General features: G+C 42.0%; 1 protein-coding gene across 3 annotated transcripts; it reads left to right on the top strand.

Annotated features, from left to right (window-relative positions):
• Nucleotides 1-1,341: 1,341 nt before the first annotated feature.
• Nucleotides 1,342-27,451, top strand: dachc (dachshund c). Of its 3 annotated transcripts, none has more exons than XM_079363178.1 (11): nt 1,342-2,528; nt 9,782-9,891; nt 13,249-13,359; nt 18,611-18,789; nt 19,950-20,070; nt 20,160-20,294; nt 23,293-23,489; nt 24,200-24,347; nt 25,202-25,330; nt 25,504-25,611; nt 26,870-27,451. In XM_079363178.1, the coding sequence occupies exons 1-11, from the start codon at nt 1,954-1,956 to the stop codon at nt 26,905-26,907; spliced, it is 1,851 nt and encodes a 616-aa protein (XP_079219304.1). In that variant the 5' UTR covers nt 1,342-1,953; the 3' UTR covers nt 26,908-27,451. The 3 variants fall into 3 exon arrangements, with proteins under 3 accessions (XP_079219304.1, XP_079219305.1, XP_079219303.1); XM_079363179.1 differs by having other exon boundaries at nt 24,197-24,347; nt 25,537-25,611; XM_079363177.1 differs by having other exon boundaries at nt 24,197-24,347.

The raw sequence follows: 27,451 nt of genomic DNA, 5'->3' as shown, positions 1-27,451 counted from the left end.
AGGCCATACTCAGCAGGAGTTATCAAAGGCAAAAAGTAAAAAGTTCGAGTTAGCTATCTCTCTCTCTCTCTCCCCTCTCTCTCTCCCCCTGGAGATACTCATGTTAAGCATAATTAAGCAGATTTGATTAGCATCAAGCCTGGCTTCCTCTCTTGACTTTTAATGAATGTAAATCTACCATCTACATCCTAAAGATTAATTTCTGCCAATTAAAAAACACAAGAGGGCTTATTGGAGTGGGGGGGGGGCTGCGACGAAAAGAGTGTTAAAGTCCTTTGAGTTGGAGTACAGTCGTAGTTTTATCCTCTTCCCCCTTGTCTTATGGTGAGATGGTCTCTGGAGATCTGTGTCTCTCTCTCCCTCACGACCAAGATCATTATCAGCACAATGTTCCGTGAAAGCCACTTTGAAAGGACTGCGAGCTCCATATGTAAATGATGGGAGTGTGTGTGCGTGTATGAATGTGTGTGTGCGTGTGTGTGTGTGTGTGTGTGTGTGGACTGGATGAGGAAGCAGTACAGGGAACAGGTAAAAGGGTCGATTTGTCAAACCAAGGTTATTGCCCCCCCAACCCCTTTACAGTTGAGCCTTTGTTCACTCCCTAATCTTTCAGTTTTAGGATCCTTTGCATTCAAAATCAGATTGAGATTTTTGTAAATTCAAAACCATGATGGTATAGAGTACAAATGACATCACAATAATTTTATAGTAATCCAGTAGGATTAAAGTGCAGTATAACAGGCTTGAATAAAGGGACAAAATTCTTGAAGAGGGAACTTTTAGGAAGGTTAACCCAGCTGCAAAAAAAAATGTGATCAAAAGTAAAAACATTAGAAATGTTGGCAGGTGCTTTTGCCTTATTTTACAGACCCCCTTTTTCTTATCAATAAGCGTTCGATGTATCTCCTTTTGCAATTCTTGTTAACATTTTAAAATGTCTTCCTAAATTGCACATAAAAAACTTTTTTTTTTTTTAATTAACTTTTAATGTACAAAATACATAGTATGTAATTTTAAGGTATTTTTCTGCTAATTTTGACACACAGATTTTGTGTAAGACGCTTCTCATTATGCTTTTTTATTCTCTCCATCTCAAATTTAACATACTCTCCACATTAGAATAAGTGTTATCTTTAGATGTAAGCTACCAAAGTTGGCCTGGTTGCTGGAGAGGTGTCAGGCCACTTCCTGAGTACTGCCGAGGTGTCCTTGAGCAAGGCCCCGGACGCCCACCAGCTCTTGGCTGTTCCTTGTGCAGCAGTGTGACATCTCTCAAATAATGCATGTTCGCTGGTTCTGTTTTTGTACGTGTGTATTTGGAGCCATGTGTGTGTGAGCATGTCTCTCGATACCCACAGTTTCCCCTCAGGGATGAATAAAGTATGTCAAATTAAAAATAACAAGTTTAAAGAATGTTCACAAGACAAATAACTCCTGCAAGCTCATCATAACATTTTTTAAGGATAATACAATTATAAAAGTATTAGTCCCAAATGATGTTGTGGGCAGATTACAGACAAATTGAGTGCCACAGACTCACTAAGCCCCATCAGCAGCATTAATGTGAAACTGTCTTTTCGTTAGGCGTTCATAAATAGGCTTATCCAAAGTTTATGTAGGCTAATCTTTGCTCTCTCCCCCTGCTCTCTCTCCCCGTTTAAGAGAACAGGTCTCTCACTCTCGAAGAATAAGCCCAAGCTCCTCCTCTTTATGATAATGTGACAGTAGCATCTCCAGCTCAGAGACAAGCCTCCTCTCATTCTGACTCAACTATGTGATCTGTTTGTCTACACACTGTCTTCTGTCCTCTCCTCTTTTATCCCCCTCTCCTCCTCAGCACACTTAATGCGCAGTTCCTTCTCTTAAGTCCAACTAAATTTGTTTGGCGAAGTAGTCACTTTCTGAAATAGTTTACTTTCATAGTGAACTTTTCTTTTGGTCTAATTCCGGGACATGACTACCATGGCCACTCCGGCTGCTCCGACTCTGCTCCCCGCAGCTCCACTCGGTCACCACCCGTCACCGAGCTCCGTCTCTCCGGCCACCAACTCTCCGCCACCTGCCGCCGCTTCCTCCCCGGCTCCTCCGCTGACTCACCAGGCGCTTCTTAACCAGTTCCGGGCGGACCTCTTACTCTCGAACGGGACCCAATTAAAGCCCGGAGGAGCTCCGCTGTCCGGTACCGCTAAGCCCGTGTACGCTACACCGTCGCCCGTGGAGAGCACGCCGCAGAACAATGAGTGTAAACTGGTGGAGGTGAAAGGTGCCAAGCTGGCTTCATTTACGGTGAAAGACACAGAGCTCATCTGCCTGCCGCAGGCTTTCGATGTGTTCCTCAAACATCTGGTCGGCGGGCTCCACACCGTCTACACCAAGCTGAAGCGGCTGGACATTGCCCCAGTGGTGTGCAACGTGGAGCAGGTCCGGGTGCTGCGGGGGCTCGGGGCCATCCAGCCCGGTGTGAACCGATGCAAACTCATCTCCAGGCAGGACTTCGAGACGCTCTACAGCGACTGTACAAACGCAAGGTGAGTCGGGTGTGGGTGTTAGGAAAACAGGGTCGAGGTTTACAATGTGACACGGTAATATCGCGACAAAATAGGGTGACCCTGTTTATAGTTAGAGGGGCCGGGTGCAGCAGGTGGGATCAGAGCAGACCAGGTTATAAACACATCCAACTTTACAGTCTGATTACTCTCTGAACACCAGTCCAACACTCCCAGATACTGAATGCAATTTTGAAGAATAATTCAAATGTAAAGTTTACACTATTTTTATGTGATTAAAAACTCATCCACATTAAAAGCTATTACATAACGAATTGGTGATGAGATTATGTCAACATCAATTTAAATTCACACATGATTTTGTTTGGGCTGTCTACCATAAAAAGATGGTTAACTGGACATCAAGTTAACCCCCTTTTAATTAGCACATTAGTGCATCAAGTCCTGTCTGTCACTAATTAGCATTTTAACTGAGGATTTTAAACGTGATGGTGATGATGGAGATAACGAATTTGAGTAATCTCAATAAAAACAAAACTCTCTTAAAAGTTTGTCATGTTATCATATGCTATAATCTCTCCCCCCCACCTTACATGCACCCATACTCAGTAGCTATCACTGTGTCACACACACACATACACACATTGAATCTGACACTGTCATTCTGAGAAATTGATTCTTCACAGAAATTAATTAATTTTCATTTGGCCCCAAGCGGCAGCTTAAATCAGGACAAGCTCACTCACTCACTCACTGATCCTTTTGCTCTCTCTCTCTCTCTCTCTCTCTCTCTCTCTCTCCCTCTCTCTTCTTCCTTAATAACTCGCTGTCTTATCATATCAACACTCTTTCGCCCTAAGCATCAGAACAGAGGAGATGATTAAATGAATTCTCGGCATTTATGATGCGATTATGTAAATGAGCTGTTTTGCAGAACTCCGGTGGTGACCAACTACATGGGTCATCAATCCAGTGCACCGCAGAGATGTTTGGATAAAGGGGCTAAATTGGCAGGGATTTGTGGTTTCCTGGTGCCTCAGTCTGCTGGTGTGCACACCACATGCTCGCAACAGCATGGGTTTGAATCCAGAGGAGTTAGGATTAGCATTAGTTTGGGGAATTTCTTTTTATTGTTTGATGGTTAATCCCTGCTCCTTGGATAATGATCCATTTACACCTGCCATGCAAAACAGATAGACGATGCTTCAAGATGTGTACAGATTGTTATGTCTGAAGTCCTTTTAAAGTTTCCTGGCTCTATTTTTGTCCTTCATTTCACTTTGATTTTAAATCCAGGTGTTAGCTTTTGATACAAGATACAACTTGCTGAGCAAAACCCCAAAACATTCTCAAAAGAAACAAACTATTGTGAGCTTCCAGCTCCATCAGCATGGATTAACACCTGTGCTTCTACATCTGAAGCCCTCCAGCAAAGACCAAATCCAGATGCATCTTCTGGCAGCTTTGGGATTTCTTCTGTGTCAAGTGTTAATGGGAATGTTGTTCTCCAAATACACAGCTCCCACCGTCTCTAATTATCAACATAACACTCAAACAGCCTTTAGTTAATGAGATCTGAAAACATCACTCGTCTGAAATCTTCAAACGACTTCCGTGATTCTTTGTCTGAAGGCTTCAAATGTGCTGTGGTTGCCATAAGTATCGCCCTCCTCCCCCCTCCTCTTCCTCTACATTAGAAGTTCCTAAGTAATCCCTCGTGTGGATGAGAAACAAACAGTAGCAGGTAACGACGCGGAGCTCAACATGGTTCTGGTTAAACATGGGAAGGCTGGCGAGGCAGACTAAAAGTTCTCAAGAACGTCTCCAAGAATATGACATTACGCCTGTGTGACAGCGTCAGGCCTCAGTGAGGGGGTTTTGTTACTGATTAAGACAGCCATCACTTATTATTTTCCAGTCCAGCAAAGTCGGACAGGCTGCAGGAGAAAAAAAAACAGGCTGGCCTGATAGTCTAACATGTTCGACATAATGCATTACATGGACTCCTTGGGCTTGTTTGTTCGTTCTTTTGTTTCTTTAAAAAATAAAGCAGAGGTTAAGAAGATGTCCTCTGTTTATTATTGTCTTTCCTTCGCTTCTTTGTCTCACTTTTTAACTCCTGTTGTGCATGCACACACACACACACACACACACACACATACACACTAACCACTGACTCATCAAACCATGAAGAAGGGCCTACTTCACCCTCAGTCAAAGCCCAGTTATAATTCATGCATAGGTGGCACACAAACACAGACTCCCAACACGCAGACACACTCACACACATAAAACTCCCATGGTCACGCCTGTGTGTTTGCTGGCTTTGCTGCTAAATGACATTAGTTCCACAGAGAGAACATGGTGTGTAGGAGGCAACCTGATCCTCCTTCCTTTTCTTTCTCCCCTCAACAAAGAAACAGTTTCATCCTCCATGAGGAAAAACACATCAAACAGCTCGCTCAGGTCAAACTGTGGGTGTGTGCGAGTGTGTGTGTATTTGAAAAAGTGCATACGTTGTATATTAACTGTGCGTAGTTCACCGTTGATCACCACCACCCCACAACTTGTCACTTAAAAATAGTGTAAAGTTGGAAGGTACGCATTTGTGTTACTTTTTTTTTCTTTTCTTTTTTTTTAAATAGCATGAGTTCATATCAAAACATGTTTTCTTCACTTGTGCCAGTGAGCGTCTTTTATACATAAAGGCCTCGACGTAGCATGAGATACTGTGCTGCTTTAAAGGTTAGACCATCTAACTGACCAAACAAAATGAATACAGAGTTGTAAATTGCCACTAGAACTGCCTAAAACAGTGGTTTAAAAAAACTTGAATTAACACAATTTTAGCTGTCTCCACAGTATACATTTAAAAAAACAGAAACAATTATCCACACTTAAACATAGGAGCATAAACTAATAAACAATAACATAAAATAAACGTTCCCATATTGCACATGTTTACAATGCCCCTTTTTACCAAAGAAGAAAATCATTTTTGCTAACTCTGTTTTTAAATATCCAAACGTGCAAAGCAGAGCTCATGTTAATCTTGAGAACAGATAATGTGCAGACGGAATTTTTCTCGGACTTAAGAGGACTTTGTTCTATTTCAGACCTGCCTGTGAAAAAAAATCGGAAAACTTTTCTCATTGTGTTTGTGTTGATTATTCAGCGTTGCAGGGACACCATATGTGGAAAAGTGTAACAGGAAACACAACGGTCTCCATGTAACATTCCACTCACCTTTATTTAATGGCTGAAGCACAAAGCATTTCTGGTTAAAATCAGCATGGCGCCGTTTTTTATAGCGATAAAATAAAATAATAGCTGTTTTTTTGGTTTTGTAGTTTTGAAGAAGAAGAATAAAAAAATGAGTAAAAGTTTTTTACGACTTGAGTTCACTCATAATTCTTTGCATGCGCTTTACAAAATCCGAGTCAAATATGAAGATGGTTGAATGAAACAAAGAATGATAAATTAGACTGCGGCCTGTGGAGTGCAACAAAAGCCCGCTCTTTGTGTTTCTCTGTGGCAAACCACAGCCGCCCAAGACGGCAAAAGTGTGTGTGTGTTTTTGTGTGGGAAGGTGGACTCCTCAAAGCTGAGCCCCACTGTCATGCCATAACTCACTGTCAGACTCAGGAGCGCTAGAATGAACAGGAGGAGGAGGGCTGTGTGTGTGTGTGTGTGTGTGTGTTTGTGTTCATATGTGTTTTGGTGAGGCTATTAGCTCAACTTTAACCTCTGCACTCTTTTGATGTTTTATAGAGTAGAGGAGCCCAATGTGGTAGAGGGGCCTCCATGTCTTACTCTATGACAGGTTGCACACACTTTTGCACATGTACCCACACACACACACACACACACACACACACACAGTCTTCTTGACATCGTCTTGACCCTGGAATGTGGAAGAGGAATGCACGGCAGTATCAGTTGAAGAGATCAGATTCTTGCCATGATCAAACGTCCAGTGTGTGTCTGAAGATGTGTGTGTGTGTGTGTGTGTATGTGTGTTTTATCCTGCCTGCTTCTTTCATGACATCATCACACAGGCCTTCCCAATAACAATGGCGCATCAAGCTTTTTCAGAGAGGAAGATCACAACATCAATCTTTCCCTTCCTCCTCTAACCAGCAGCATAAGTCTTCCTGCGTACGCTGACGACAATATGATTTATCAAACAGGACCGTGACGGCGAATACAACCCCGTGTGATAAACACAGATTGAAAGGATGGGAGCATGGGAGCTGTAAACCGCTGCTAATTTATTCCAAACAAAATCTTGTTTGAGCTTTTTTTCCCCCCGTCTTTCCTACACACACACACATCCACACACACACACACACACACACACACACACACACACACACACACACACACACAGCTGCTACCTATCAGCACCTCAGTCCTTTCAAGCCAGTAGCTGTTCCACTGTTTTGACTGTAACACTTCCTCCTCTTTCATTACTTTTCTCTTTCCCCTCTGTGTGTTTGTGTGTGTGTGTGTGTGTGTGTGTGTGTGTGTGTGTGTGTGTGTGTGTGTGTGTGTGTGTGTGTGTGTGTGTGTGTGTGTGTGTGTGTGTGTGTGTGTGTGTGTGTGTGTGTGTGTGTGTGTGTGTGTGTGTAAGAAAGAGAGAGATCTGTCATCTTTGTTATGTTTTGTTTCTGTTCCACCTGCACTAAGCTCCAGCTGCCATGTTTGGCGTTTCATGTTTCAGGTAACACACACGCCAAAGCTTGGAGGGCAGAACTCAATGTACGGAGTACCCTTTAAAAAAGTGTGTGTGTGTGTGTGTGTGTGTGGCCAGAGTGTTGGCATGAGGGAGGACGTCTGGGTGAGATTTTAATTAAAGTTTGAGACAAAGAGGTCATAAGCCATACACCCCCTCCTCTACACACACACACACACACACACACCTTGTACACACACACGCACACACACACAATGCGCTGTTTTCTCTCTTCCCCCTCCTCTCTCTCATTCCATCCCCTCAGCTTGATGACTTTTCCATGAAAGGCTTTTTCATTAATCCTACCTCAGGGAACCGGTGCTCTCCAACCTCACACACACCACCACACTCACACTCAGAACACACTTGCATGCGCTATACACACACACGCACACACACACACACACACACACACACACACACAAACCTACATAACACACACAGACCTCCCTCCACGGGTCACTTTGATGTATCAACGCACTTGCAGACTAAACACAAAATTAGGTTCCACTTCTTTATGCCTCTTAAAATGCAACATATACAAACACACTCACCTACCAAAACACACACACACACACACACACACACACACACACAGGCCATTAATTAGTGTCTTCAAATAAACAGTAGTAAGGGAAAGGGAAGTTGCTGCAGTAAAAATCCCCCCTCCCCCCCCCACCCCAATTGTGTTCTGCAGTTATGTGTGTGTGTGTGTTCGTTTCCGTTTGTGTATTTGTGCGTTTTGATACGAGGTGTTTCAGCATTGCCTGTGTGTGTTACTTTACCTTCAAACTTGGGCCCTAAAAATACATTTCCTCCTTTTGTCAAGCACAGTATGCCGCTCTATACGCACTGTAAAAATGACTGTTTCTTATTTGTGATGTGAATGCAACCCCCACCCTCTAGAAAAAAAACAATACACTCCTGTGTATACTCACACACACACACACACACACACACACACACACACACACACACACACATACACACACACAAGCACAATCATGCCCTAAAATTCACAACTTCAAACTCTTGCACAATCCTGCTCTGTCTATGTGAGCGTCATCCTGTGTGTGTGTGTGTGTGTGTGAATATCGGTACTTCTACCTGAGTGTGTCTCTCTTGCACACTGTCTACGTTCCTGTGTGTGTGAAGATGTGTGTGTGTGTGTGTGTGTGTGTGTGTGTGTGTGATATCTGATGTCAGCTGTCACATCCCAGTCGGTCTGGGCCCATAATAAGAGACAATAATAACAACTCATTAAAACTGAGGGCAGGAACTGTGGAGCTCATCGGCTCATCAAATTAACCTTTGAACACTTTATACACACACACGTACACGCGCACACACACGCACGCACACGCACGCACACACGCACACATTCCACACAGCCCCCCCACACACACTAGCTACCTGCTTTTTCTCCCACAGTTAGTGACTACACAATCTTTCTCTCTGTCTTTTTGTCTCCCCCCCCCCCCCTTTCTCAGCCAGTGGGTGTGTCAACAGGGGATTGGTCCTTTCTGCTGGGTAATTGATGAATTATATGCAATATGCAAATGAGGCGCCATTAATCTCCTGACTGACAGCTTCGTTTATGGGGCCTTAATGACGGCTGGATTAGATTCTAATTAAAATCTGCTCAAAGACACCCCACGCTAGGAAGCTGCTGCTAGTCTATCTCTTTTTTTTTGTTTTGTTTTTTTTGCCACTTTTTTTTAACAACCATCTATCTCCTCACCTTTCCCTCCATCTCTCTTTCCATCTTTTATTATTTTTTTACTGTCACTTTCATATCTTCACGTTGCTCTTTATATCCAACACTCCCTCACACAATCACTCACACACACACACACACACACACACACACACACACACACACACACACGTGCACACTAACCCGCGTACTCATGTTACCCAATGTCAGGCTGGTTTGAAAAGGAGATGAGCCGCGCTGGTTGTCATTAAGCCTGATGTGGCCCGTGTCATTTCCCCTGTCAGGACATTCACACCGTTTAGTCAGAGCCAAAGTGATGTCTGACAGCTTTTCACATACTTCCTCAAGAATTGATTGAGCATGCCCAGCTCAATCAAACCATGTGAGTCTGCTTGTAGTCACAGCTTTAACTGAGGGAATTTGTGACATGGCGGGAAAAAAAGGGGGATTGAATGACCAAATAAGGAAAGGATGGGAGAGGAAGGGAAAGTAGGTGAGCAAACATGTTTAATAAGCGGACAAATGAATGAGTAAGCTGAACAGTAATGAGGTGCTTTATTGATGCCATAGGGAAACTCGTTTTTTGCTTGCTCGTATCCACGGGGAGGTCAGATTTGCAGCACGGCAGCCTTCCTGGAAGCGCTCAGGTTTCAGTGCTTTTGCTTGTTGACGCTTCAGCAGGATCAGAGGTTTACAGACTGAAGGACAAAGTTCCTCAAATCAGCCCACCCATCTCAGTCTCAGCATGAAAAACGGCTGCAGAGGGAGCAAGGTATTAAACCGCCTAATGGCTAATGTTAGCTTGTGTTTTCTGCCCCGCAGTTCGAGGCCCGGACGACCGCCCAAGAGGCTGCAGAGTGTGACAGAGGGCGGGACTCACCACATGCTGTCCCACAGCGGTCTGATGCATGCTGGGATCATACCTCCTGCAGGTGACCACCCAGACTTCCCCATGCACATCCAGCACAAACTATGTATTCATGTAAACAAGTGTGCAAAAGAAATAACATCACACAGCGGCACACATGTACTGAACTGCAACCAATGATATTATATTTACACACAACAGTGTCCACTGTACATCCTCAATTTATCATTTTTCAACGCAAGTGCAATATTTCCCTTCTAAATAACAACACATTTTTATTTTCAATATACATATCTGTGTCTTTAATCTTCTGTTTATTTCCTGATTCTTTCTGTGGGCCTTATTTGACAGGCAAGGCTATTGTTCTTTTATTTCTTGCTTGACGCGGCCCACAACATTGAGTCGTGATTGGCTCAGGCACTCTTAATGTTGATAAAAGTGACACTTTATGCACAAGTAGTACTGGCATCAGTGTTTTGTATCAACCCAAGTGAACCTGCTGAACTAAGGCTGCAGCAGGAAGGTCAAAAAGCTGTGAAATTTTCTCATCCAGGAAGCAACATAAACGAATGAAGTTGATAAAAGATAGGACGATAGAAAGCAAAGTTTCTTGTCCAATCAGATGTCATCTTAGGACTAGAATGTATAGTGTATATACAGTATAATAATATATATATATACACATAATATACATAATATATAATTTTATTTGATATATATACATATATACATATATATATCAAATATATGTGTTTATTTTATCAATTTTATAATTACAAAAAAAGAAATAAGTTGCAAGAAATATACTATATATATATATATATAATATAAATTACACCTCATCGTACCATAATCATAATAAACCAAATCAGAAATGGACTCAGATATGATATGATATTTACTGATGTCAGACTACAAATGGAGTACAACAGTGTTGTAGTGCTGTAGTGCTATAAATAAATGATAAAGCTGTATCATCATCATCATTGTTAACACTAACACTTAACATTGTAGAGGCACAATTACTTAATATAATGGTTGTCAAATGAGGTACACAGGGCTGTTTTATCAAGTGCAATTTAGTGAACTAGTGCTACTAATGACTTTAGTAAAAGGATGGCATGAGGTCAATTCAAAGTAAACACTTAAACTTTTAAAAGATTTAAGTTCATTTCTCCTGCCAGTGTGTTCTCAGTCAAACATTAGCAAGCTTTCTGAAGGTCATGGTTTGTAATCCTTCAGAACTAAACAGTAGAACGTGACAGTAGAAATCCCCTTTTCACCTTCAGGAGGTGTTTTAGAAAGAGTGAATTAGTGTCGTAGTGTTGCCTCAGCCCTCAGAGGAGCTGCTGTTAAAGTTCACATGTTGTTCCTCTTTCAGCTGTCAGAAAGTGAAAAACCTGACGATCAGCTGATCAGTATAAAGAGAGGACAAGTTAGTGAAGCAGAAAAGATACAGTAGACTCCCAGAATGACTCATTTGACCCAGCATCAATCGCGTGTGGAGGCAGGGCTCTGGGTGTTGATTGATGAAATTAGCATACACGCTCCTGACACAGGAAACAACTCATAACTTATGAGTTGGTCTTTTTTTTTTTTTTTTTTTTTTTTTGGAATTATCGGTACACATAGTCGTCTGTTAAGTTTAGCAAAAATCACAATTTAAAGGCCTCGGGGTCACATTTGAGATAAAAACAAAACAAAACACAACTGGTTGTGAACAGAGGTCAGTATGAATGTCTATCATGTTTATATTTTCTGTTCTGTTGATAACACCTCCAACCTATTGCTTGTATCTTCAACTAAAAGATTGAGTTTCAGGATGATTCATTTATTAATGTAAGAAATGAAAGAAAACCAGCTACTTTAATATCCATACTCCTTTTTGACTTTTTAAGTACAGTTATAGTCAGCTGCCTGCTACATGAATGCCATAGCTGCTGCTTGTTCTTGTCACAAACAGTTGTGTGTGTGTGTGTGTGTGTGTGTGTGTGTGTGTGTGTGTGTCTGTATGTGTGTTTGTGTCTGTGTCTGTGTAGCCCAGAGAAAGGGAGAAAGTAATTGTTGGCACCTCACCGCTCTCAAAGTTGCCCTTGGCTTTGTGCTCTTCACTGCAACCTGATCTTTTCATTCCCCGCCTCAAAAGAAGCCTTTTTCTGTTAGCTCCGCTTCCTCTTACTGTTCAAAGGTGCTTGAGTGTGTCTCTGTGTGTGTGTGTGTGTGTGTGTGTGTGTGTGTGTGTGTGTGTGTGTGTGTGTGTGCGTGTGTATGTTTTGTGTATGCGCTTGAGTGTTCAAGAGCATCTTTCTCAGTGGGAAAAGAGTCTTTTTCCACCAAAGGAGAGGGCACGGCGGCAATGTCAGCGCCACTGATTAGAACCGGCCACATGAGAGGCAAGAAAGAGACGGATCGAGGGAGGACATTTGAGCGTAAAAGGCAGGGAGAATCTTTGATGTGATCCTTCTTAGTCTCCTTTTCTCGCCCTCTTGCACTCACACTCGCACGCACGCACAACACGGTGGCTTATGTCCCGCTGTGATGCTGACATTTGAAAAGGTAAAGTAAGGAGAGGGGAAGGGAGGAAGAGAGGAGAGGAAAGAAGATGAGAGGCAAAGGAGGCAATTTGTTGTGGTTGTCTCGCACACACACAGACTCTTCACTTCAGACAACCATTGTAACGCACACTAAGACTCAGGAGTTCAGCTCCTTTTAAATGTTTAGATGTATCCAAGATCAGGAAATTAAGACTTAGGGTGTGTTTGCGTTTCCTTGTCAGTGTTTGCACAGTTGTGCGGTTTGTCCGTCTTTAATAATTCACTTTGTTTTTTTGTATTACCGCGAGAGATATTTAATTTTCCGTGGCATAAGATAGAGTTTGAAAGGTTGCGCAGAGGTTCAAACTACCTTCTGAGGGTCAGGACAATTCACAGTGTAGCTCATTTTGTCGCTCTCTATCTCAGATTATCCAAAAGTGCACAACCTCGATTAAAAAAAGTGTCTCCTTTTTCTATCTAATCCGCCAAATGGTAGTGATAGAGAAGTGTTTTCTGGCCGGGTTTTCGTCTTGTGTGTTGTGATGTCCCTGTGTGGGAGAGATGAATGTCTTGGCTTGTTCCTATCACTGCTGATTCCCTGGCAGACTAAACGGCCGGTGCAGCGGTGCAGTCAGAATGAATGGCCGGCCTCTGTCTTCCCATGACAACCTCCAACCTACCCACTGCTCTAATCCTCCACCGGGGCCATTGATCTGCCTCTTTATTGATTCCCTCTCTCTCTCTCTCTCTCTCTCTCTCTCTCTCTCTCTCTCTCTCTCTCTCTCTTTCTTTCTTTCTTTCTTTCTTCCTTTTTCATTTTCTTCCTCTCTCTCTCTCTCTCTCTCTCTCTCTCTCTCTCTCTCTCTCTCTCTCTCTCTCTCTCTCAGATCTGTCTGCCTTGGCCAAGAAGATCAAGCTAGAGGCGATGGCCAGTTACCACAGTAACCAACAACATGGCCGGCCAAACGGAGAGAACGGCGACCACGACCCCAGACTGGGTGAGTTCTATCTGTTTGTCTGACATAAACACACATGTTTTATTATGGCCATAAAACACATCCTTTGGTTTGTTGTCTGCGCATATCTTAGATGCTGACTCTATTCAGTAAGAGCAGCTGTGTTTTTGGTGTGGCTGCTGAACCAAGGTGATTTGAAAAAACAGGATGTGATATCATTGTTACTGTCTGTACTTTTCCTGTGAGGAATGGTGAATAAATAACAAAAGCCTTTTTTTTTTCCACATGTAATGAAAATTTACCTTCAACTATTTGTGTGAGCTGCATGTGTGTACCGTAAATTCCGTACTATTGAGCGCACCTGGATATAAGCCGCACCGGCTAAAAATAAGTAAATAAATGTATTTGTACATATATAAGCCGCACTTGATTATAAGCCGCAGGTGTCCACGCTATAACAAGAGCTATTTACACAGATGTAGGCTACCGGTAACATCCGCAAATACTGTAGCGTCTGTACGGACGTTAAAGGACGACGAGAGCGTTCAAATAATAACTTAATAACCCGATCACTGTCGGCCGTGACCACGCCGTTTACAGCAGAGAGCAACACATAACTTGCCGTAACAATCCAACTCTCTCCCCCAGCGTTCTCTCATACAGCCACTCAACACGTTCTCGCTGGTGCATTCACTGACTCTCCACATAATCGGAATTATGAACACATTATCAACTACTGACTTTACAACATGAACCGTTACAATACGAAGCCTAGCCGACGGTGTCTGTAACACGGCTGATGAAAAAGATGACCGTAATATATTTCACAAGAAAAAGTCCATCCATTCACTGCCTCAGAATGACTTCATTACTCACTTCCTCAGTCTCTGTTGTCGCTGTCAGTGTCATCTTAACGTGCAGCAGCTCTGTTAGCTTCTTTGACAGCCAGGTCGATCGCCTTTAACTTGAAAGCTGCATCATATGTATTTCTCTGTGTGTTTTCCATGATGAGGGTGCGTGCATGAAGCGCAAAATGACTGATATTAAGATCCGACGTGACGAAGTCAAATGTTTTTGCGGCAGAAGCTCATTGTCCCGCAAGAAAAATCCATAAATAAGCCGCACCGGAGTAGAAGCCGCAGTGCTCGAAGTGTGAGAAAAAAGTAGCGGCTTATAGTCCGGAATTTACGGTATGTATTTTTCACACCAATTTTAAGCATTAGTTTTCCTTGCTGACCCCAAGCAAAAGACCCCATGTGAAATGAAGGGGGAGTTGATGTCTGATGAGCATGTAATGTTCAGGAAAATTCAATGAGAGCCAGTGACAGGGGGTTATGGTTTTTATGTTCTGCGACTGGTGCACGTAAAGTAACTGCTTCATTATGTTTCCTGCTTGCCCTTATAAATTCTTCTCCACTCTTTTGTTGATCGTAATATTGATGCAAAGACAAAACCTGTCATCATGGCTTGGTTTGGCTCGGTTGCTCATCCAAAGTATTAAAGCATTCATTTTACACCATGCCCCAACCCCCCCCCCCCCCCCAGTCCGACAGGTAAAACTTTAAGTTGTGCAGGATATATGTTGTGAATATGCAACCTGGGAACATTTCAGGATCAGGCTTTCCTGAAATTTTCAAGATATTAACACAAGTGTATGGGGGGAAAAAGCTTAACATTGGAGCAAGTGAGTCTGTTCTTCAGACTATAAAGAGACATCTTGGTCATATTATCCAAACAATTGAACTAAAGGCAAATGTTTTTTCTATGTTTTGCTTTTCAACAAAACCCCTTTTTTTTCTTGATGAAAGCCTCTAATATTGACTACTTACTCCTGATTGGAGTGGGAATCCATACAAATAAAGAAATATATCCGGACTAAACGCACTTGGTCATCCACCCTGAAGCCTTAAAATTATTCATGCATCATTAGTATGTTTTAGTCATCACATAGAGAGAGCGTAGATCCAGCTCAGCTTTGTTACTCATGCTCAACACATGGTGTTTCATGTCACACTAAGTAACAGAAGATGAGGATTTATTGGAAGGAGGTCTTTACTTTACAGAGCTCTCATTTACAGTCTCTGGAATTCGCAAATCGCCTCATTTTGAATTGAACCCCTTTGGTCTCTGCTATAATTTTATCATTAAACAACTACTCCCTTCACTGCAAGCCGATCCCTGGCTTTGCAGTGATGAAGCTAAAGGCCAGTAGAAGTGGAGCACGAGAGTACGTGAGCAAGCGAGCACATCGGGACGATAGAGAGATGAATAAGATGAGGGGCTGAAGCCAAATCAATAGTCTTCTCTCTAATTCACTATCCTGAATGCAAACGACAAATGCCGGACAATCGATGGCGGAACAGACACGCGCACACGCGTGCATGCACACAGACACACCAATACACACGCACACAGACAAAATCAGACTCACCGCCCCCACTGTTATCGACAGGTTAAAGCGACATCAGTGTGTTTAGACAGATGACAGGGCTTATGGAGGGTCTGTGTGGAATACGCTATCAACCTTGGACACACACACACACACACACACACACACACACACACACACACACACACACACACACACACACACACACACACACACACATTTATTGGCTGCAAGGGTTTAGGAACAGAAATGAAAAGGAAGAAATTGTCCTTGTGTTTTTCAAGAATGAAAATGAGACTGAAGAGAGCCTACCATGCGTTGTAGCCTTCTTTCTTGTTTGTTTTTTTGCTTTATTTATTTGTTTGGGTGTGTGTGTGTGTGTGTTGTGATTTTTTTCTCTTTACCCCATGCCTGTAAACAATCCCAGTCTGTAGCATTGTTTACCATTGTATACACTCGGTTACGACTGCCAGCATCTGCGCGCAGTTAGGTGACATGGTAACCACAAGCCATTATAAACCTGTAAAGCTTAATCACTGTTAATGATAGAGTCAAGTGGAAACACACACTCAAACAAACACACACATACACACACAGACACACACACATACATAGCCCTAGGAAAGCAAATACATACACACAATGTGCTTTTTCCATACCGCCACCCACGGCCTTATGGGAAGGGATAGGGCCCCTACCAGAGCTTTAAACCACTACAAAGGGGATCTCAGATTACACACACGCACACACTCACAAATGCTGAGTGTGACACCTTATGGGCCGGGTAAGAGCGGGGAGAGCAGCCATTTCTGCATTTAACAAGATCTTCTGGGAAATTTACAGTAACTGTTTGTTTACAGTAATGGTTTGTTTGGATAAACATAAGAGAAGCACTTTGACTTTTGATGTTTTTTAATGAAACATAAGAGCAAGTGATGGGAGGGCAGGGGGGGGGGCAAGGGGGGGGGGCAGAGTTAAGAAGACAGAGGGAATAAGAGTGAAAATGAAATTATAGAGGTGGGGAAGGGGGAGGGGGGATTGGTTGGGAGTGACAAAAGTAGAGCGCCGGGTGCTTTCTAACCAAAGCTTGATATTTGGAGTTGGCTTGCTGGTTGATTGTCAGAGCATCTGGTTATTTAGCTCCATTCAGACTGATCTTTTGTTTGAATTGGTTTCTGCTCTGGGCAATTGAGGGACTAATCTGCCAAATGCACAAAGCACCGCACATATGTCCAGCGAGGCTGACTCCTAAAGTCAACGCCTCACTCTTTATTTCCAAGTTTGCCTTTTCCATTTTCTTTCATTCCTTTCTTACTTTTCTTTCTTTCATTCTCCTTCTGTCTTTTATCTGTTCTATTTCATCTCTCCTCTTTGGATAGCCCTTCTTCTTTTTTTTTCAATGCACTCGTTCTATTATTTGTGACAATTGTGTGGAATAGAGTCCAAGATTTTTTCCTTTGTGTTTATAATTACCCGGCGTGCATTGCTGGCCCAGCACCAGGACTGCCATCAGCTTCTTTTGTTCCACTTCCTCCCTGTGTTTCTTTTGTTTTTGTTTTTCCTTTTATTAAATGATAAATATTTATGTCATTTTCTCCCACCCTCCATCCCCCCTTAACAGGATTGTTTGTTTCATGAATAGAGGGACTGCAACAACCCACTAGGGTGCTGTTGGGAGGAAGGATTTTCTTTAAAGATAGTGGATGCCTGTCTTAAAGAGATGAGTGTGAACAACAGATTGGCCAGGATAATAAGACTTTGGTTTGAACCATCGAAAAAAGTGTTGGACCATTGTCAAGAAAGAAAAGTGTGCATGTTTGTCTTTATTCCAGAGAGGCTAAATTTTGCTTTTGCAGGTGACATGAAACCATTTGAAGAGTCCAACAACATATTCAGGCCATCGCTGTCTTCACATCTTTGTTATAATGAGCAGCACAAGTGTTTCTGGCTCATGTCTTCTCCCCTCTTCCCGCGTGCTTATCTTTTCCAAACTCACATTTCAAAACCCTCGACAGTCATCCAGGTAAATCTGACATCACAGAGGAATACAATCCGTGTCCAGTTTCAATCCTGTCATCAGAGATTCAGAATCTCTGTGTTCATATCTCAGGACTCAGCAGATGAAAACCTTTCATTTGCGATGGTTTAATTAGAATGAAGCATAATTTAGAAAGAGACTTCTACTTTATGTTGGTTGTAGGTATTGTTCAGCTTTGATGTTATTTTAAACACAATGACTGTATATAAAGATGGATGATGCGTCTCCAACTCCTCCTCCAGTACATAAGTGAAGCCAAAATACCCCTTGGGCTGGGACAGGCCCTTACATATTGGGAATTTGGAGTCGGAGTCTGTGCGTTAGGTGTCGACCGGTTGAGCTCCAGTAATTTTTTTCAGGTTGAGTCAGACACTCACTGTTATGGAAATTTGAATGATTGTTGTGTGAGTGATTCTCATGTTTCCACAAGCTTTCCCTCTTCTACACTTCTAATGCGGGAGGCGCAGCGCAGCAGGAGCCACATTTTTCAACAGAGCTGTCAATCACGGCGTTAGAGTTATAACCCTTCTTATGCTTAAAAAAAACTAAACTTCTATGAAAATTGGTTTGGTCAGAACTTACTAAAATGACAGATAGCACGTTTGAGAAACAAGTTGTTGGCTCGTATTTTCATGTATAGTTTGACACATGTCCCATATGTTAACGTGAGCTTTTTGACTTTACTGCAGCTAGTCAGTAGGGGGAGCTCCAAAAGTTATGAGTTCCCTTTTTGGGAGTTGTCATGTTGCCCATCGTTCCCTCCAGTGTCCGGTTGGACCGTTCCTTTACAAGAGATGCAACAGACTCTGACTGCTCTCTACTGAGCTCCATCTTTGAATTTCCTTCTTTTTCTAATTTTTCTCCAGTTCTGGATCAGTTGCCCTTCATGATGATGTCACATCCCCTCATCCCTGCCAGCCTGGCGCCGGCCTCTGTTTCCATGGCAATGGGCCAGATGAACCGACTGAGCACTCTGGCCAGTATGGCTAACGTGGCACAGCTCCACGCCAAACCCCCTGCCAGGACTCCCACCTCCGTCATTAAGGTGAACTCAGAGGCCCGCGAGCCTGCTGCATACCAGTAATCCTCCATTCAAAGGAGACACATAATCTGTAAATCTGACTTTAAGTTCCATAAACATTTTTTCAATAATAAGTCATGGAAGAACAAAGGTAGTAATTTTTCTTAAAACAGTCCAATGATCAAGTGGTTTCTCTCCTAATTGAAACAAAATTTGATTTAGATTAATAAACAGTATATTTCCAGAAATTTCTTCTCGCGTCACAAAGTGTTATATCACATCATGTCCTCATCAGTCACAGGAAGTACCGTCTCCGGTCATAATCTTAATAATGCAGACCATTGTTTTTCAAATTTCTGGGCTGTGTCTCAAAGGTCGTTTACGAGTCTTTTGAAATGAGCTCTAAATTTTCCAGTAAACAAAAAACCTTGCCACATTATGTAATAAATATTCCCATTCCAAGAAGGCCATCTCTCATAAAAAGAAAAACACTGTTTGACTATATGAAGTAATTCTGCCCTAAAAAAGTCACATTAAAGTACACATAGCATTTATTAGCAGTCACACAAGCCATAGACTTATTAGCTCTTTCTGTAACTGAAAAGATAATTATTTTGATGGTCATTTTTTTATACTCAGTTTATATTTCATAACAAACTGAGCCAGCAATAGCATTGTTCAAGACAAAAAGAACTAAAATTGTTCATTAAAAGGTAGCTTAGGTTAGCCTAGCTTAGGAGAGTAGCGTTATGCCTTGTTAGCTTAATGCTCATCTGTAATGACTCTAATTTGGTTCTTTCTTTTCTTGACATAAAATGTATTTTATCATTACCTTATTTCCATGTTAAAGAACATTACAGCAGGTTAAGCACAACGAATAGAGTGAAAAACTAGAGAGAGAGAGAGTGAGGAGCAACAGAAAGGAGTAAAGAAATTTTACCTTGCAGATATACAAAATCCAATCAAGGGTTTAATGTTATTTTACAAGCCACACCAGTTAGTTTGTTAGATATATCATCTTTAAAGGCTTAAGAAACATTCAAAGCATTTTATGTGTTGAACAGTTTCCTCCTGCAAACATGGAGTTTCTGAATTTCAAAGTTTCTGTACTTAATGATTTTCGTGCTCCTAATAACTAAAACTTTTCATTTTATTTATACCATAAATAATTTTTTGTCTGATAGGAGCGAGTGTATGACAGCCCCTCACCTTCTCCCTCATTGGAGGAAGCTCAGATTTCATCCAATCACAGCAGCAGCGTGTCAAGCTCACCATCTCACACGGAACACACTGCTGAAACCCCACGTACGTATTCACCTGTGTGAAAATTCAGAGAACGATACACATACTGTACATATGAAACATAGTTGGGAATTTTTACATTTTTATTCCAGATGCACATGATGATCGATTGTCGTCAGGTCACAGTCTCCGGGGACAATCCCCCGGTGTGGTGTCTGGGGCCAGAGAGACAGAAGTGACTTCACTGGAATACAGCAAGGAGATCAAGAGGGGACATACTGACAGAGGTAAGATTCATTATGTTTGTTAAGCTTTGGTCAACCTTGGATCTGATTTCATTTCCATTGGATAATGTCAAGGTAGTTATCACCTCTTATTTAAACGTCTCTTATTGAGTGTGTTTTATCTTATTAGTCTTTCATTAGGGTTCAATGTCATGCTCTTTAAAAGGTCAAGTGCTTGTAGTTTTTTTTAACTACTTGTAACACTAATTAATCTTGTATTTGTTAATAATGAGTAATGATTAAATCGCAGACAAATCAATTCCTGTTTGAACAAAGTCAGTCAATAAAGCACAAAAAGGTTTCTGTTTTCCTCCAATCCATCCATCGACATCATCATTCACTTGTGACTGCAGTGTGTTGGTTTATTTAAAAATCTTTTAAAAGAGAAAAGAAGCTTTCTAATGGTTTAACAAGAAAGAAATATCTCAGTATGTCTCAGTAACAGGTCGATAAGGATTCACAGTCTCACCCTCTCTCTCCTCCTCACTGTCGGTGGCCCCTCTGGCTCCCTGTGGCGTGCAAAGACAAATAATTCTGCAAAACAGGGCTCCATTAGACCAGGAAGCAGTGTTACATTAGCGAGCCATTTGCCGGGCCGTGGCCTAACGAGCCAGGCGGCCTCCCGCGCTCTCAGCTGGACCTCATCTGCATAACGACTGCCTCCCTGTCGTTAGGGCCTGCGTTGCCACGGTGCTGCAACGTCAGTTGTTTGGTTCTCTCTGTCAGGGAGGTTTGCATTAGCTTAATGAGGACTGCTCAAGGACAAACAGTCAGCAGAAATCTACAGCGAGAGAGAGAGAAAGAGGGAGAGTTTGTGTGTGTGTGTGTGTGCACACGCCTGTGCAAATGTATTCTAATACTGAATCACATTATTCAGTAATCGAATCTAAAAATCACAAAGGCTTCCCAGGTAAGGCTTCAGACGCTGTCAGGTATCTGCGAAACATATCGACAAAGCATTGGTGACAGCAGCAACGTGAATGCCATGCATCACACATCAGATTTATTTAATTGATTTTCAATTGATTTTGCTGCATGCAAATTAAACACATGTACTTTTGCTGAAACGCCGGCTTTTGTGTTTGACCTACAGCATCACAGGAGAGGTTTATAGTGGATTGAAGAGTTTCAAAGAGCACCACAGCGCTGTCACTCTGTCAATCCATCGTATGATAATCTCTGAGTGTATGTGTGTGTGTGTGTGTGTATGAGGCAGGTTTTGGCTGTGTGTGCTGTTTCAGTGGTCTTTGAACAACGTATCCATGCAGCAAAGATCAGAGGCCATCCCTGACACCTCACTCCCATTAACCAAACATCAGCAGAATTTTATTCTCTCTCTGTCTCTCTTTTCTCTCCCCCCCATCCCGTTCTCTTCCGCTGACTGGCAGTCTTCACGTGGTGAAGTTCATTAGCCCTGGGGACGGCTGGGGGAGGAATAAGAGAGATGAAGTTGGGAGAAAAGAGAAAAACAGACAGTGACCTTGGTTAGGGAGATGGGTAAATGATCAAACGAGCTGGCAGCAGTGTGCATGTGTGTGTGTATTTATGCCAAACGTGTGTGTGAGTGTGAGGTAAAGTAGGCGTAAAACAGTAACTCAATAAAGGATCAGTCACATCCAAGGAGCCTGGGGAGCCCACGCTGCTGACTGCGCACTTCAGCGGATACGAGTGTGAGTGTGTGTCTGTATGTGAGCCACGGGAGTGTAGTTGGATGCCCTCCGCTGAGCTCGCCAGCACCTGCTAATTACCTTTCTCTACAGAGCAATGCTTTTAGCAAGAAAGAGGGAGAAAAGAGAGGAGGAGAGGGGGGGTGTATTGCCTCTCATCTGTGAAACACCTTGAATGTGACAGTTGCCAAGACGTGAGGCCGAGGAGGAGAAGGGGAGGTGGGTGGATTTGGAGCAGAAGATGCTGTGGTCAGCTAAGTGGAGAAAACACTGTCATTTGTCACAGACGCAGAAAAGTGCCAGATATCACATCGCACGTTCACACTCGTCTCTGCTCCAATAACCGGCCGACTCCCAGGATGTCTCCGTCCTCAGTGGCTCGGATGACAGTAAAGCAAGCAACTGCCTGATGTTGGTTTAAAAAAAAAAAAAAAAAAATGCAGAAAATGGCTAATCTTCATCTCCCCTACTGTCATGAATCAGGAACACACAGTTCTCAGGTTTACAAACAGATGGTCATCCATAATGCAGCTTCTTAGCTGTTTTTACGGGAGATGTCAAGCTGTGATGCATTATCAATAGGCAGAGTGCCATCTAATAAAGGCTAACCACATTTTCAAAAACTCAACCCAGGACTTTGGTGTATGTGCACATACACAACAGAATAAGTGTTAACACCAGTTTACTTTTAGGCTTGATATGTTTACAAGAGATGAAGGAAGTGCATAAGTGCACCATCAAATACGGAAATGTACAGTCCAACTTGGGTATTTATATATATGTATATACATATATTTAAACAAACACAACACCTGCATGCAGGCACACACTGTATTAAACAGGAAGGAAATGGCATGATTGTTTGGGTATTTGAAACTGCAGAAATTCTTCCAAAAGGTCACCTTTTTAGTATATCAACTCTACAAGTATAAGACTTTTTTTCTATATTTTAATTATTTTCATAAAATCCCAACGCTTGACCTAAACAAAAAAAAATACTTCAGCCTATCTCCATACTTCTAAGTTAGACTTCTCTGTCCAAGCACATCTTTCATATTGAAGCTGTTAAAAACAGGTCAGTAATATAATTTGTACTAATTTTTTTCCCCCTAAGGGAGTAGTGGGACACTGTTGTTCTAAGCAGAACCTTCCTCAAATACGGGTGAACTGTGTGTCAGCATGGGAATGACTTGTCAAATAACTGCAATGCTCATAATCAGATGTTTTTTCAGATGTGTTTTTGGACAGTGATCGAGCTCTGTGGCACAGAGGAATCTATCCCGAAATATATTAACCTTACTAACTCGACTTCAAACTGTCTCTCTGCCCTCCAGACAACAGCTCCTTGGCCACTCACACAAGCAGGGAGAGCTGTGATAGACAAGCCTACCAGAAACTCCCGTCAGGCAGGGAGGCCTGTGAGAGGGTGTCTCACACCGCAGGACAGAAGCTCCCAGCAGGTCTCCACCACGCTCCCTTTATCTTCCCGGAAGGCTTGTCCTCCATAGAGACCCTCCTCACGAACATCCAGGTGAGGCTCTGCTGGGGCTTTATTATCATTATACTCTGAGATGAATAGGAAGGGAGATGAGCCTATCTCAGGGATTTCCTGAAATGGTTAATAGCAGAGCAGGCAGACATTTAGGATGTGGAATAATTGGGAAGGGCGTGTGCTGACCTGCTTCTCAGAGTTTACATGTCTTTGTTGTGAAGGAGCAACAATGAAAGCGCTCACTAGATGGGGTTTCAACTGAATAATAACATGTTTTTAACCTCATCTAACCCTGGGAGTAGACTGCAGTAGATTTTATTTATTTTTTTCCATATTATTTGTTTAACCAGGAAAGAAAACTCATTGAGTCCTGGACAAGACAGGTAGCAGCACAATTAACAGAGTTTCAGACAGACAATGAGCAGCCAACTTTACAAATCCAAAAGTACATCCTTAGACATCCTTTTTAGCATGTAGCTAAAGGTAAGTAAAGTAAAGCATTTGAACTATGATAATGTCCGAGGAGGAGCTGAAATCCTCTCTTATAATGATCATCATTTGGAATCATCCTATCTTTGAAGTTGAAACACATACTGCCTTTGTTAAAGTGCACTAAAAAGGCCAGTATTTACACACGATTAGGAGATTGTTTTATGAAAGGTTTTCTGGTGATTGAAGAAGACAGATGTCTCTGCTGTTTTCTGCTCAGTGTGTAACCTGTTGATGTGCGTCTGTGTGTCTCCAAGCAGGGTCTGCTGAGGGTTGCCATAGAGAACGCTCGGGCGCAGGAGAAGCAGGACCAGCTGGAGAGGACAGAGCTGAAGATGGAGCTGGTCCGCGAGAGGGAGCTCAGAGAGACACTGGAGAGACAGCTCAGCATGGAGCAGAAAAACCGAGGTAGATGTTATGATGGGATAGAATAAAAAAACAGAATTAATAACTGTGTTTTCACGCGTGCATTTCAGAACATTTTCTTGAGGTTGCTTGTTCACACGTCCCTCACTTGTAAAGTCTGATGCAATGATGAGTTTTTTCCTCTTGTATCAATGCATTAAGTATTATTTTATTCTTATTCACAGCATAAAAGAAAAGGTGGAAAAGAACGTACTTACTATATAAACTATTCTTATATTAATATTTATATAAATATATATATATATATATATACACACACACACACACACACACACACACACACACACAAAGAATTAAAGTGCTCAGGGTTCCACCAATCAGATCATATAAGAGTTAGAAGTCTCAACCAAATAAATAAACTCAATTCAGCGAAGGTAAACATATGTTTTGGACATTTAAAAAAAAGTTCACAAAAGCTTACATAAAGTAAGCGCAAACGTGATGGAGGAGTTTTTGTTGCGGCGACTGTACCAGTTAGATTCAGAACAGCCAGTAGTTATTGTTATCCAGACGAGCAGTGATTCCTCAGTTTTGCCTTAAAAAGGTCATGCGTCCTTGAATTTAATTTCATTTCAAGGAAAGTGTACTTTAAGGATAAGTAAAAAAAGAGAGCGCAAAATACACTTCAAGCTCACAATCCCTTAAACCTCAAATCTCCCGGTAATAAGATCCAAGAAGGTCAGGAAGCAGGGAGACCACACAGAAATATAATAAACAAATTCATACAGCGACAGATACAAATTATACATTTAATTAATATTATTAATATTTACTAAAATATTGATCACATTTACTTGAATCAAATATCTTCTCCCCTTTTTCTCGTCTCTCTTTAGTCCTGATCCAGAAGCGCCTGAAGAAGGAGAAGAGGAATAAAAGGAGACTTCAGGAGGCGCTGGAGGAGGAGGTCAAACTGCGCGATCAGGCCGAGCACAGCCTGCTTCACACAGCCAACACACACACAGGTACACACTCAGAAAGTGCTTTGAACACACCATCATTTATTTATAGCCATAGCTGCTTCGACTCACAAGTGAGCATCATTTTCACGTTTCATAAGAAATGTCACCAAGACTTTGAGACTGTTCATTTGCCTCTAATTATTAATTGTCCTTATTAATTAATGACTAAACTCCAGGCCATCAATCATCAGCAGTCCCTCCTCACACAGAATCTGTGACCCAGGACATGGATCATGAGAGCAACCACGACGACAACAGGCTGGACTCCATGGCGACGGTACAAGGTGCAGATAACAAACACTGCTTTCTGAAAACAGCTTCACCTAAACTGTTGTCGTTGTGCAATTATTAGACGGAGAAGCTGCTGTCACAGCTCAAAGCTTCTGTCACCACATAAAGGCCGAAAAACACACAAACACAGTAGTGTTAGTTTTTAATTCCAAATTTTGTTACATAAGAAAAACAGTGTTCATGTAAAGTTTTGAAATATTTTTCCATCAAATGAAAATTGCCTTCATTAGTCTGTGATCTTTTTGAATCTGATCTTACTTTTTAAGAAAAGTAAATGTTTAAAGGGTTGCATAACAAGAATTGTGGAGGCCCTGCTTCAATTTTAAAGAATCCTTTTATCAATATCTTTGCTGAAAGGGTCATATCCTCACTATGACTGCTGATATAATGCAGCTTAAGAATTTAAAAAATATAGAGATATATTATACCTGCTGGAAGTGATTTATTTAGTTTCTTTCAACTGAGCCCAAACAACAGACTACAGATTATTTCTCCTTCTTGCTGCTTTTGATGCTTAACTGACCAGCCTACTGGAAGGGGTTCCCCCCCCCCCTTTGATTTCACAAGGAGACTGCTCCTGTGAAAGTGAACATAATGAAACGAAGCGTGAGGAAGTTCAGCGAGGCCACCATTCTAATGGAGACAGGCGTTTTAATATATTTATTTCGCCAACATTATTGTCTTCAGATTAATGAGAAAACCCCACACGTAACGTCTTAAACAGACAGAAAAAGAAACGGCCGTGATCTTTCGCCCGGCCTCATCAAAAGAGTGCATGGTTTTCCAGCCCACCTCTGCTCCGTGCTGTGCCAGGACCGCGGTAGCAGACAGCGTGCTTGTTCAAAGGCAGTTTTTAATTGAATGTCAGTGAAGCAAGAAGAGAACTGGCCACTAATTAACGGCTGTCTTAATTGTCCTCGTGACGAGTTTGTTTGGACATCATTTGCATAATTAACACCCAGTAATAAATCATTTAAAGGGGAATTGTCTGTCAGACAGCAGGGCAGGATGTGGATCCTTTGTGCCAGGAAGTTTTATCGCCAAAAACAGGGACCAGGGGCCGAAAAAACACTGTAAGCCTTATTTAAAACAATCTTTTATGAATGATCTTTGGCCAAGGTTGTGGGGGACCATGTTTGAATATCATTGACTTCTCCTGCTACAGAATCAATGGTCTGACTAAGTTATGACAGTTGTTTCTTATAGTTTAATTGCGTTATTAAGTCGTGTGGATATCTTTGTGGATTTCAGAGGGCAGAGTTTTCCTGCAGACCTCTGGGATGTACTGAAAAAAAAGGCTGAAAAGGATTGATGGATGGACGGGTGAATGGAAGAAAAGAGCAGCAAAGATTCCTCCTTTTTACGAGTGATAAGATCACTCAGTCTCAGCCGCGGCATCCGAGATCGTCATCTCAAGAGGACTCCCCCCCACCCTCTCCCCACATTTGAAGGGTGACATTTGAACGTCTCCATTGTTCTCCTTGTTTAATTTATTACATTAATCACTAAATCTCCACCATAGTGGGAACAGTTTTTTTTTTTATTCTGATGATGTTGTTTGACAATGTGCTTCTTTTACTCGAGGGTTTTTTTTTTAGATCCTTGAGTAAGATGACTGTAGTTGGGGTTTTTTTTGTCAGTGCTGTTTATCTGGACACAAGTGGTGAATATAACTTGTAACAGAGTTGTGTAAATAAATATATTCATTATTTCTGTTTTTGTTATAATAAAGAAAATAACAGCATGTTGTACAGTCAGTAAATGACTTGTATTGTGTATGTTATGCAGTAGTGCAGTTTGACAATACAACCAATACAAATCCTTTTTATTAAA

This window comes from Symphodus melops (assembly GCF_947650265.1).
Source record: "Symphodus melops genome assembly, chromosome: 15".
Taxonomy (NCBI): Eukaryota; Metazoa; Chordata; class Actinopteri; order Labriformes; family Labridae; genus Symphodus; species Symphodus melops.
This window is presented reverse-complemented; position numbering and strand designations above follow the sequence as displayed.

What these genes read in the sequence shown, in the direction of transcription:
- dachc (XM_079363177.1), top strand. Translation starts at nt 1,954, where the DNA reads ATGACTACCATGGCCACTCCGGCTGCTCCGACTCTGCTCCCCGCAGCT. An exon ending in CTCCCACCTCCGTCATTAAG is followed by an intron (nt 18,790 to 19,949) that starts GTGAACTCAGAG and finishes TTTGTCTGATAG; the next exon opens with GAGCGAGTGTATGACAGCCC. An exon ending in CTCCATGGCGACGGTACAAG is followed by an intron (nt 25,612 to 26,869) that starts GTGCAGATAACA and finishes TGTGGATTTCAG; the next exon opens with AGGGCAGAGTTTTCCTGCAG.